Source organism: Pristis pectinata, chromosome 5, assembly GCF_009764475.1.
Source record: "Pristis pectinata isolate sPriPec2 chromosome 5, sPriPec2.1.pri, whole genome shotgun sequence".
NCBI lineage: Eukaryota > Metazoa > Chordata > Chondrichthyes > Rhinopristiformes > Pristidae > Pristis > Pristis pectinata.
In genome coordinates this window covers 36,419,138-36,432,383 of record NC_067409.1, presented here as the reverse complement: position 1 = coordinate 36,432,383, position 13,246 = coordinate 36,419,138, and the positions used below count along the sequence as shown (strand labels likewise).

General features: G+C 39.1%; 1 protein-coding gene across 8 annotated transcripts in view; it reads left to right on the top strand.

Annotated features, from left to right (window-relative positions):
- The window catches only part of adam22 (ADAM metallopeptidase domain 22), a 232,200-nt gene that overhangs the window by 43,065 nt on the left and 175,889 nt on the right, over nt 1-13,246 (top strand). For all 8 annotated transcript variants that reach the window (XM_052015804.1, XM_052015808.1, XM_052015807.1 and 5 more), the window contains one exon: nt 11,473-11,539. In XM_052015804.1, coding sequence (XP_051871764.1) covers nt 11,473-11,539 — 67 coding nt within the window. The remainder of the gene's footprint in view (nt 1-11,472; nt 11,540-13,246) is intronic.

Here is a 13,246-nt window from a genome sequence, read left to right as displayed (position 1 = left end):
AAATAGCGAACCGGCTCGGCGGTCGGGTTGCGGGTCGTCGGAGTGGCGTGGCCCAAGATGGCACTGGACCTTCGTCTTCCCCGAGCGACGGGGAGAACCTGCGCGCGGGAAAAGTTTGATGACGTAGTGCATACGTCATTTCCGTTTTCAGTGTGCGGGAACTGTTCCTCTTAAGAGGCCCGCGCAAGGCGGGAAAATAAATCAGTTTTGTTCTGCAGCTCATCGACTAGTGTCTTACTTTCACATTGCGGTAGCAGCCGCTACAATAGCAATGTTTTGTAAGTACACATCAATACTAATTGGGCTTTATTTGGTGTCTCCCAATTGTGTTGACTATGATAATTAACAGCTTTAAACAGCTTCATAAGATAATATGTCTTTAATAGTCACATGTACATCGAAACACCATGAAATACATCTTTTGTGTAGAGGGTTCTGGGGGCAGCCTGCAAGTGTTGCCTCACTTCCAGCACCAACATAGCATGCCCACAACTTCCTAACCTGTACGTCTTTGGAATGTGGGAGGAAACTGGAGGAAACCCACGCAGACACAGGGAGAACGTACAAACTCCTTACAGACAGCAGCTGGAATTGAACCCGGGTCACTGGTGCTGTAAAGTGTTACGTTAACCGCTACACTACCGTGACAGACCATCAAGCATCTTCATTTTGGCTGGCACTAAGAAGTAACCTGAGATGTATGCCTCAATACTATTATTCAGTTTTGCAAAAAAGAAACACAAGAGGAAGCACACATCATATATGGTCACAGAAGACATGCTAAGAAGCTGTGGCCATGTGATGTGTACTTCTTTGCAGAAGGCTGGAGGAATGAGTGTGTGCTGTATTGTAGAATTGAACCCTGTGGCTATCAGCGCATCTACTGATAATATCATTATTACCTGTGGAGATGATTTGGGATCCAAATACCAAGGGGTAGAAAAGGCTTCTTTTAGCCACTTGGAAATGACCATTTGCACAAGCGATGTTGAAACTTCAAAGACTTTTTGGAGGCTGAGTTATCCACAAATAGAGAATTGTGCCTTTTAAGAAATAGAAACTCAAGATGATAGAGATACTCAGCAGGTTAGGCAGCATAGAGTCTTACAGCATGGAAACAGGCCCTTTGACCCAACTTGTTCATGCCAACTGTGTTGCCTAGCGAGCTGGTCCCATCTGTCCCCATTTGGCCCATAGACCTCTAAAGGGAAACAGCTAATGTCTTGGGTGAATGACCTTTTTGAAGTAACCAAAACCAATAATAATAATATTCCCAGCATTTTCTGCTTTTATTTCAGACTTGCAGCAACTGCAGTTTTTTTTTGTGTTTCAGTGCCTTCTGAAGAGCTTGGGCATCGGCAGTGATCACAGAAGTCCCTTGCACAAATGACTGTGGGTAGCATCTCAGTATTGCACCCCTGTAACTAGTGCACTGTGGCAGATATAGTTAAATGGAACTGCAAGTGGCTCATCTTTAGCATCTCAGGCAGTGGAGGACTTGACTCAGCTCAGATCTTGGCTTCTTATTCCTACATCCTCATTTAGGGTGTACATAATGGCTGTGCAGATGAAGGAAAGTAATTACATAATTTAATAGAGGTACCAACTAACCTAGATGAATATTCACCCTAAATGAAGTGTAAGATTATATAAGCTGCATTAAACATAATATTAGCACCTACAGCCTATTGTGTATTGTCTTTAAAGGTCCACATAAAGATCAGGTGTTTAGATAGGTCAGATAAAGTAACTAGAATTTACATTTTAATAATTAAAAGCATGGGAATTAAAATGATTCATTGGACAATAATGAAAGAAAACTAGAAATATTTCTTTAAATTTTCCTTGGCAATTTAATTTGTTAATTAATACACAGAGCAGATTAGAAAACCCCATTTGATAGTGGAGGACTATGTTACTGTTGTGTGAAGCAATAGTGTTTAAGATTGATGTACATTTAATCTTGTACAGAATTCAAATTGGAATAAATTGCAGTATGTTGCTTGAATATTATTGACCATTATATATTGTATTGCTGCAGCTCATTTATATTCTGAAGGTGTCAGCTATTTAGAATGACAGTGTTCAGAGGCACCTCCTGAAAGTTCAACCCATGTTTAAGTGTTCTTCATATCCCTGGAGATACCATTAAGCAAACCAAGATGTGAGGAAGCAGTATACTCCAGTGCATTGTGTAAGAAGGTGGTGGATGGTCTGAACATTAAATGTTATCAGAATGTAATTAATACCTTTTCCAGAGCTGAAAGTATCTAGGTTTAACCAATTAATTCTTTAAATTGTAGAATGTTTCACTGCAGCTGTAACATATATATTGTGATCCTATCATGTTCATTCAGGCTACACTGCAGAGAAAAATGAAGAAAATCTTAAGTGGGGAACTTGGGGGAGAAAAAGTTTTGTGTGAATTACTATAAATGATGAGAGAATTAGTCCTTTTGGGAGTAAATGAGTGGAAGAGATGTCTGTTGAATAGAGCGTTGCAAATGATGTTGCTTTCTATAGCAGTGATAAAAATGATTAGATGTTAAACTGGATGGTGTGCCCTCCTGAATTCCTAATTTGCACCCTGGGCAAATGAACTTTACACCTTTTATATCCCGTTGTTTCTCATCCAATTATGTTCTGATAGTTGGAGAAAAATTTGTGCAGGTTGCTGCATAGCCAAAAACAAGCTAGAGTTAAATCAACATTTGAACCTGACACCATTAGTTATATGTAAATATGATTTTATACAGCATAATTAAGAATTTTAAAAATTGTATTATGTGAGCAGCCATTTACAAAGTACAGCTGAGAATTATATTGTTCCGTTGAATTTGGGTAGATGCTGTGATTCTACCCCGTCATTCCACTCACATTTGCTCTTTCACCCTTTCGATTCCTTCTAACTTTGAAAACTGAGTAAACTTTGAGTTACCCCTTTATTCAATGATGGTTCCTGGCCATCTTTTGCTGTATCCAGTCCATTCACATAATATACAGCACAACAGATTTCTCATTCTCACTTCCTTTTGAGTCGGTGAGAATGAAGAACAACATTCTTGTACACGCAATTTCCTCTCAATGACTTGCAGCAGTTGGTACTCAGGCTATACTTAATACCAAACTAATCGTTCTTCCACAATCCTACAGATTTATCTGTTTAGAAAGGTTCATTCATTAAAACTTGCAGTTGTAGCTACAAAGCACCCATGGTCTAAATATCGTTCTTTTTCATTCAGCTAAGATGAAGTGCGGATCGTGTGCTGGATTGGGTGTGCAACAAACCCCCACATATCTGGACTGTATGCAGAGGACTCAGCTTGTTGTTCCTTTGTACCTTGGAGTCTGGCTGTGTGACCCAATTGGTGCCTGGGCCACAGGTGACACAGTATGGTGTCCTGCCTACGAAATGGCCCAGACAGCTATGAAAACAGAGAGATTTTAATAGTTTTTAAATATCTCTGCATTTATATATAGATATAAAAACTTATGACTTTGATATAAATAATTTGAAACAAAATGACTGTTTTTGAAATATATATAAAATAATTAAAACACAAACCACTCACACATAACTTAAAAACATTAAGTTGTAGCAAAATAATTTTAAAAATCTAGTCTTCTACTTTGCCGCCTTATCCTTGGGTATGGAATCCCCATCAAAATCAGTGGGGTCTTGGGTCTGCCTTTTTCTGATATGTAAAGATGGAGCCTTTAAGATCTGCCTTAATATTAGTGCACGTTGTGTGTCCTTTCACTGTCTGCATTACACTGCACGTGTTTTATACGCATGAGGATATGTTTTTGACTGTGAGGTTTATCATTGCAAAACTCCAGTTGTGCTTCTGAAATGACCTACATCCTATATTTAATATATTCCGACTGATGGTTGATTTTTTTCTTCAAGCGAGTTCTTTTGATTGGACTCTTGAATGATGAGCTGGGGCATTCATTATTGTGAAATATGCAGGGCAGTGAGGAAAGGAATAAGGGCAATGACAGAGTGGCCATCTGGAAATTGTAGTATATGATATGCAAGGAAGTTATTGATCAAATGGATGTTTGCTTCATTGCTCCACCCCTGGACAGTCTCTCAATCCCTTATGGCAGAAGCAGACTCTCATCAGCTCAGGGATCTTAGCCAGAAAGATGAATGCTTCTACTTCTAGTTTCATAAGGTCCATGCTGTAGTGTTCCATCTGTCCATATTACCATAATACAGGTTCTATATTAGATATTAAAATCCATAAACCAAAAATCTGCAACAGGATATGGTAGGTTAGTGGCTTCAAGAACATAGGCCATTCATTGCTGGATGGAATGGGGAACTTAGATTCTCTCTCCAAGGAGTATATGTTGATTGTTGCTATGATTCAGTGTGTCGACATTATTTGTCTGTGTTCCAAACTAAAGAAGCTGCAAATGTAAAAGGACATTGTAAAATAAGATTTGAAACACCGCAAACTCCAATAGAGGAACAAAAACACATTGTAAATTAAACATTGTTCTCCTGTAGCATGTACAGTGCTGGAGATTGTTAAGAGGCCTGTTTATAAGACACAAGCATCTTTCTTCAATATTCCCCATATGAAACATGGTTTTGTGTAGTTAACGTTCTGCAGTATGTTTGCAACTCAGACTTTAAAAGCAATACCAACTATAAAAACTTCCAAAGAACACTGTATTGAGAAATTCATATTTTGATCAAAATTTTAAAACACAACTGAAGGGGAAAACCGCTCTTAGCTTTGGTTGGTTGAAATGTGTTCTTTGCTGAAATGCAAAAAAATACCAGTATGCTTTATATTTAAGTAAGTTAAATCTCAGTTTTAAGAGAGGATGGTAAAGCCAGCAGCACAGATGAAGTCAGAGGACATGGAGGCCTTGTCAATTTTAACAGTAAAGTCTTACTGCAACAAACTTCCATTGGAATCTCTGAACCCTATTAGATGTCTTTTAGGCAGGAGTTAAAACTGCCAGCAGGAGACCGCAGTCTGGTCAAAGCCCAGTGGTCAAGTAGATTTGTTAAAGTGGGGTAAGGCATGTGTTTTTACTTGGGGATGTGAAAGTGATTGAACCATTGCTGTCCTGGTGAAGGTATTCCCACAATGCTGTTGGGTCAGAGTATCTGGGATTTAGATCCAATAATGATGTCTGCTTCCAGTGACTTGCCTATTTCCAAGTCTTGATGGTGGGCACTTTGAATGGAATGTGTAGGTGGTGGTGATTCCATGTACCTGCTGTCCTAGTCCTTCCCTTGTTGGCAGAGGTTATGGATTTGGGAGGTGCAGTAAGAGAAAGTGAGTAGCTGAAGTGATATTTGTAGTTGGTACACATTGCAACAACTGTGTGCCATTGATGATGGAATGAATGTTTGGGGTGGTTGATGGAATGCCAGTCAAGTGGGTTGCTTTGTTCTGGATAATGTTGAGTTATTTGAGAGTTGTTGGAATTGTACTCATCAAGGCGAGTGGAGAGTATCCCATCACACTCCTGATATGTACATTATGGATGGTGGAAGGACACTGGGATGTCATGAGGTGAGTTACATGCCACAGGATACCCAGCATCTGACTTGCTCTTGCAGCCACAGTATTTATGTGGCAGTTGAGTTTCTTATCAATGGTGGTCCCTCGGGTGTTGATGGAAGGGATGACAGTGATGGGAATTCCATTGATTACTAAGGGCATGAGAATAGACTGTCTTGTTGGAGGAAGCACCTTTTGGGTGTGAATATTACTTGCTACTTATTAGTCAGTTCATTAAATGTTATCTGGGTCTTGTTGCATGAAGTGTGGAGTTGGAATAGAATTAAATATTCTGCAGTCATTAGTGAGGTTCCACATTTGTACCTTTACAATGGAAGGAGAGTCATTGATGAAGCAACCAAAGATGTTTGGACCCAGGACATTGCCATGAGCAACTCCTGCAGTGCTGTCCTGGGGCTGGAATGATTGACCTCCAACAACCACAACCATTTTCCTTTGTGCAAGGAAAGATTCCAACCATTGGAATATGTTCCCCTTGATGCCCATTGACTTAAGTTTTACCAGGGTTCCTTGAAGCCATACTTGGTCAAATGCTGCTTCAATGCAAGGTCAGTCAGTCTAGCCTTGCCTCTGGAGTTCAGCTCTTTTTGTTCCATGTTTGGAGTGGAAGAATGGTGGGAAGGTTGAGGTAAACGATGCCAAAGATTTATGCAAAAGGCCCAAAGGGGAAATCATAATTGCTCTCCTTGCTGCCATCTTGTGTGAGTGCTGCTTGCTCACTGAAAAGAGCTGCTTAATATGAAGAAATGATAAGTAGACAGTTGAATCTTGATGTGTATTCTCTTGCTTTTTCTACTCCCTGGCACCTCCTCTTTCTCCCATACCCACCTCCTAATTTCTAATGGAAGTGGAAAACTAAGAACAGAACTAAATTTTCACTAGTATTAATATTTTTTTTTCCTTTCCCATTACCACTGACTTCATTACTATTCCCAGACTAACTGAGGTTGTCTTGGGCTGGGCTGGGCTGTTTGCAATCTTGGCATTTTATTTGAGCTGAAGTCATTATTGGAATCCCATGTACTTTCCATCACTAAGACTACCTACTTCCTCCTCCGTAGGATCACATGTGTCTAGTGGGGCTCAAGTAATGAGGCTGCTACAATGAGAAGTGACGCAGGTAGAGTGACCAGGAAAAAAAAAACTGAATCTTGGAGAACTAGAGGGATGTATCACTATGGAAAGATCTTTCCTGTTCAAAGGGGAAAAAACAGTTCAGTGATAAGCCAAGGAGAACACAGGAAATGTGTTTTTCTAGGTTTGTGTGTTGAAATCATCACATTCAGGCACAGTGATAGTAAGGAGCATAACCAAGGAAAATGAAGTTAAATTGGAAAATAGTGGGTATAAAACAGGAATAGATAGAGTAGACAGTCAGCGCCTCCTTCCCAGGGCACCAATGCTCAAGACAAGAGGGCATGGCTTTAAGGTTATGGGTGGGAGGTTCAGGGGAGATGTCAGGGGGAGGTTTTTCACCCAGAGAGTGGTTGGTGCATAGAATGCACTGCCTGGGGTGGTGGTAGAGGCAGATACATTGGACAAGTTCAAGAGTTTGTTGGATAGGCATATGGAGGAATGTGAGATAGAGGGATATGCGGGAGGAAAGGGTTAGATAGTGTGGTGGTTTGATGGACGGCACAACATGGTGGGCCGAAGGGCCTGTTTTGTGCTGTATGGTTCTATGGTTCTTAAATGCCACATAATCAAATGTTATTTGGTCAAACTTCTTTGATTATATTTAACCAGAACTGGCACCTTCATTCCCCATTCAGTTTGAGTTGCAAGATTATATTGCTCTGCTGTGGTAGATTTTGTGTTTTCTCCTCTGAGTCTTGAGAACCCTTTTGAGTGACACATGGAAGCTCACCTTGACTTATTCACTTCTCACTCAATTTTGGTTATGGTTTGAAAACTTCAGTTTGCTTAGCTGATTGGTAATTTCTCTGGTCAGTTCAAGATCTACTTTGTTAGTTTCACCAACCATACAGATATCAATATGACTTTCATTGTTTGTAGCAACCAACTTTTTCTTAGCTAATTCCTGCTAACATCTTTTCAGATGGGAGCAAGACTTGGTGTAGCTTTGCAAATGAATGAAAGTCCCATTGCTCTTTCCTGCTGGCCTCTCCTTTACATTTGTCTATATCTTTTTTGTTGAAATGAATGCAATAAAGGGATGTGTGACCCTTTGTTTTCAGTGTAGAAGTAGAACTGGAAGTATCTAAATGATTGTATTTTTATATGCAAAGCATCACACTAAGTATGCTTCTCTGATTTATAGTAGTAAAGAGAGATTTTGGAACTTAACCAACAACATAAAATATAAATTAACATCTTATGAATAATTTGTGCTTTACATCAGCACTCCATTTTCTCTGGATGGTTAAAGATGTATAAAATTCCTTTTGTAATTAGCTGTAGAAATCTTCAAGCATTTGGAATGTGCAGCTTATGTATAATTCTATACATAATTCAGGAATTTCTCAGGGCTGTGTCCAGGGCCCAACCACCTTCAGCAGCTTCATCAGTGACTTTCCCTTTGTCAGGAAGTCAGATATGGAGATACTTGCTGATGATTGCACTATGTTTGGGCATCAAGGGGGATGGGAGATTGAGAATATGGTTTAGAGATGAAGGATCATCCATGTTTGTAGAGAATGGCAGAACAGGTTCAAAGGGCTAAATGGCCTATTTTCCCATGTACTACATTATCATACTGATTAAACAGAACGTTTTGTTAGAGTTACAAAATGAAGCAAATCTACACAACAATTGCCTGAAAACTTGATTGCTTATCTGACAAATTAAACCCATGTTTCAAGTCCCAATTTCAATTCCAGGCCACTTTTCAGCAAACAAATTTGAAATGTATCCAAAGCCTCTTGTACAAGCTGGGACTTGCAACAAATTTGCTCTTTCAATCTCCATTAATTCAAAGGGGAACATTTGCTACCTCTCCAAACTCATTCTCTGTTTGCCATGTTTTATGCTCATGAACCCCATTCGAGTTGATCCTGGAGCCCATTTTCTGAGCTATTCACTGTTGGCACAGCCACATTCAGTGTAGCATGATTAGATATGGACTTGATTTAAAATTTAAATGAGGTGTTACCATGTGCAGTTGTGGATTTCCCTGTCCCAAATGGAGTAGTGCTAATATCTATTCATTTTTCATTTATTGTTGAAACTCAGTGTTGTTGATAGAACTTTGCCAAATGAGTTCTTACCGATTTATTGAAAATGCAGAGTAATGAATCAGAATCCAGGTTTATTATCACTGATATAGGTCGTGAAATTTGTTTTGCACAGCAGTACAGTGCAAGACATAAAGACGTAAAAATTACGATAAGTTACAAAAACAAGTAGTGCAAAAGAGGAATAATGAGGGGTAGTGTTCATGGAGCGTTCAGAAATCTGATGGCAGAGGGGAAGAAGCTGTTCCTGAAACATCGAGTGTGGGTCTTCAGGCTCCTGTGCCACCTCCCTGATGGTAGCAACGTGAAGAGGTCATGTCCCAGATGGTGAGGGTCCTTAATGATGGATGCTGCCTTCTTGAGGCACTGCCTCTTGTAGATGTCCTCGATGGTGGGGAGGGTTGTGCTCGTGTTAGAGCACAATGTTTTCTTGTCAGCATTGTTACAGTGATAGTGATATCTGCCTGGATATTCTGATCAACAAAGTAATTTAGCTATACTTGGATGAGTAAATATCCAAATTCCTTGCACCCTTTTTTAAAGAAAAGACATATCTGGAATTTTTAATTTCTGCTATATTTTAAAACAATCCATCTATTATACTCTGCTTTAACTGTGCAGGGAAGAAGCAATATTAATAAATTAGATCCATTTCTAAATCTCTGCAAAATTTCTTGAAATAAAAACAGAAAATGCTTAATGGGTCAGGCAGCATCCATGTAAAGAGAAAAGTAGTTAAAATCTGAGATCCTTCGTCTGGCTGTGGTAGTGATGTTGTCTGACCTGCTGAGTGTTTCCAGCTATTTTTATGTTTTTGTATTTTAATAATTGTTTTGATAACAATATTAACATTTTCCTACTTATTTTGCAGTTGAACATGTAATCAATATTTTATCCCATCTCCAAAATGAAGATGCAAGGGATATTGGAAATCTTAAATCGTAAAAATGGCTGGATATGATTAGCAGGTCAGGCGGCAACTGTGAAGAGTGAAAGAATTGAAGTTCATGAGAAAAGGAGAAAGTTAGAAATTTAACAAGCAAGTACTGAGGGGCATGGATGGGGGATAGTGGCAGTAGAGCAAAAATTAGGGTGCACAGTGATTTGAAAGTGAAAAGTGGTGGAAAAGGGAAGAAAAAAATTGGATGGATCAAAACGAAGTGGGAAATGCAGAATCGCCTGGAAGAGTTGAGGACTGAGTTTGGAAGACTGCTTTATTGAGTTTGTGTTGAGCTTATTTTGGGCCAGTGTTTGAGGCAGAGGTTGGAATATGCGTGAAGCAAAATATTTAAGGAATAGGCAGACAGAAATATGGAGTAATTGATATGGACTGATGAAAGACATTTTGTTGAATATTGATCTGATTTATGTTTGCTCTCCTCACTGTCCAGGATAAAGTGCTTTTTGAACAGAATATACAAAATTGAAAGGAGGTGGATGTTGGGGTGGGGGGGGGGGGCGGTGTTGCTTGGGACCCTGAATTAAAGTAAGGGAGGAGGTAAAAGGGCAAGGATTATATCAGCCATGCTGGGAGGTGCTGGGAAAAGGGAGGGGGGGGGGCAACTGGTTGATTGAGGATTGGCTCCAGGCAACTGCAAAGGGAACAGTCCCTTAAGAATATTGAAAGTGAAGAGTAGCCCAAAAGATTCTTAAACTAGGCAGTTTTTGTGTCTTTTGTTCTGCTGGTTTACTGTAATAAAATAGGTTTTTCTTATCTTCTGTTCTGTTCCCCTTTGTTTAAAACAAATACATTCCTTGAAAAAGTAGGCTGTCTCTATTTTCTACTTGTACTCTGTGTGCAGTGGTTAGGGTACAGTGTTGATGGGAAAAATAATGAAAATGCAAATTTTAAGTAATTCAGTTGGCTTGCCATGCCTGATGAAACAGCTTGCTTAAAATAATTTTGTTATGCTTGATAATAGTGGTTCTGTTACAAGAAATTTAATTTGTTTGAAGTGGATTGAATCAACTGAGAGATGACGTGGGTTGAGGGAGGGGGAGAAAGGTTTTTGCTCCACCATCATTTAAGAATGGAACAGGCACTCACTTAAAGTAGCAGTGAAAATAATCCCCATTCTGTTCCTGCTTGCTGTATCTTAACTCTGCCTTTATTTGAAAGGGAGTTATGATTGGGGCCTATACGAAGTAGCAGAGGCCCTCTAATGTACGCAAGATATAGATAAGATACTTTAATAGAGTGGAAAGCAGGAGAGATTATGTGACAGTGAATGGAAGTGAAAGATAGTATAGATGGGAAGAAACAAAATTGGATGGATCCAATGTAATAGAAGTGGGAATGAGGTGGCCTGCATTATGGTTTTGACCTTCCTGAAACTGTTTGACAGTTTCTTCCTGCCCATTTTGAGCAAACAGCTGACTGGAACACACACCATTCCCAGCCTTGGTCTTAAACTATTCACCTCAGATTTTAGAATAGTTCTGCCCATGTGAAACTTGTTCCTCTTTAAAATTCCTACATCTGCTATTAAATAAGAGTAAGGATATCAGAAGGGTGACTACATGCAGGATAAGCCAATTGGGTTGTTATGAAATTTCACAATAGATCCTACAACTTCTGTGCTTGGGACAATGGTTATTATCTGCAATTTTTAATAAAATGCATGAAGATAGCAGTCTGAAAGTAGATCTGATTAATAATAAATCGATTGCCCTCAACTTATTTAGCATTTATATGTTGACTAACATATTTATTTTTTTTAAATTAGTGGTCTGCTCTCATCCCAGTATGTGGAACGAACTGTTGATGCAAGGGGAAAATCTGTTCATTCTATGGTAAGTCTGACATTTTGAAGTCTGAATCCTTATTCTATGAGTTTGGTTGAATTTTTCAACCAAGAATGTTTGATCACATCGCCCTATTCTATATGGTCACAACCAACTGATCATTATTGTGAAAATGAAAGAAAATTTGAACAGGTATAACAGTAAACAGATATCTTTCATTTACACGTGGTCTTAATTTATTGGTGTTCTCAGGAAAGTTCAATCACATACTTTATGTAAGCATTATATTTGTGAGAGTTAATTAAATTGTTTCATGGAAGTAATATTCATTTAAACCCATATTTTATGCTGTTTTGCACTTTATGCAGATATGTGTACATATATTTTATGATGATATAATTTACAAAGACGTTTTATCAATTTTGGAAGATGTCTGTGGATTATGCAGCACTATGCATCCAGTTGCTTGCACTGGGGACAAAGTAGGCAGCTCGTTTAGTCATTCGTGTCAGTTACAGTTGGGATGGGGAGGAAAGGTCTGTTGGTTGCTGATTATGTTGATCGATAGGTCCCTGTGCTAGGAGAGAGGGTAGTTAGCCTGAAAATACAATGAAACTCTGTTAAGCCCGCACACTTGGGACCTTGGTGCCAGACTGACAGATATTCTGGACTATTGGCTGTTATTCCAATTAATACTCCAACACACTTTTAATTTGCTTTTTCTAAGATGTCGTACAATGGTATCATAAATTTTCTAGTGAACCCAGTAAAGTTCTAGGGAAGCCACAAGAGACTGCAGATGCTGGAATTTTGAGCAACATTTCAGCAGATTGTTTGTTGCTCAAAATTCAAGGGAATGCAAGAACTAGGGCATCAGTGAATTTAAAGAGAGTGTAGGAACTAAGGACTTGCAGTGCTATTGAAACGATGGGAGCACAGAAACCAGATGCTGAACCATCAGGATTTCCAAACATTCAGATAGATTATTGGAGTTTTACTGTAGTCATTTATAGAAAGAAAATTATCTTAGACCTAGAAATTGGATTGCACGTCATCCCATTTTGATACCTTAAGTGATACAATATCTGTGTAAAATGAAGTGCAGTTGAAAATCAGTCTACTGATTTTGTTACAAAGTTCAGTATTTTCATTCCTGGTCCTCTATTAAATTTGATGCACTAACACAAAGAGGCTGGTTACGTACATCCAATGACACTTATTGCAAACCTAATCAATATTTCCACGTTACAGTTACGAGGCCTGTTTCAACCTTATTTAATGGGGATGAGGCAAGTTTTTGCCCAGCCAGCAAGAAGGAGGCAGGCACTCATCTAATGTAGCAGAGCAAGGACTCCCCACTTAGTTCCCGCTTGTTGCATTGTGACTATGCTTTTATTTTATGGGGAGTTTAGGGTTTCCTGCAGTGAGACATCAGCCAAGATTATTGTTGGTCCAGTGCATTTGTGCCATTCTACAACACCCTAATGAGTGCACACTAATTTACAAGCCCTTGGCTAGTCACTTGATCTATTCTAGCCTAGTGAGAAGAGTTCAAATATCCATAATACAAAGAAATGTGCAGTCAAATGGCACAAAAACAGGCCCTTCAGCCTATCATGTCTATGCTATTAATTCCAGGTACCAACACTTTTATTTAAGTATCTTTTCATGTTATGAAACAGCTATGATACCCTCTGAATACTCCCAGAGTAGAACATGTATTCCAACTTCATTCAGCAGAGTTTACAGCCTGCT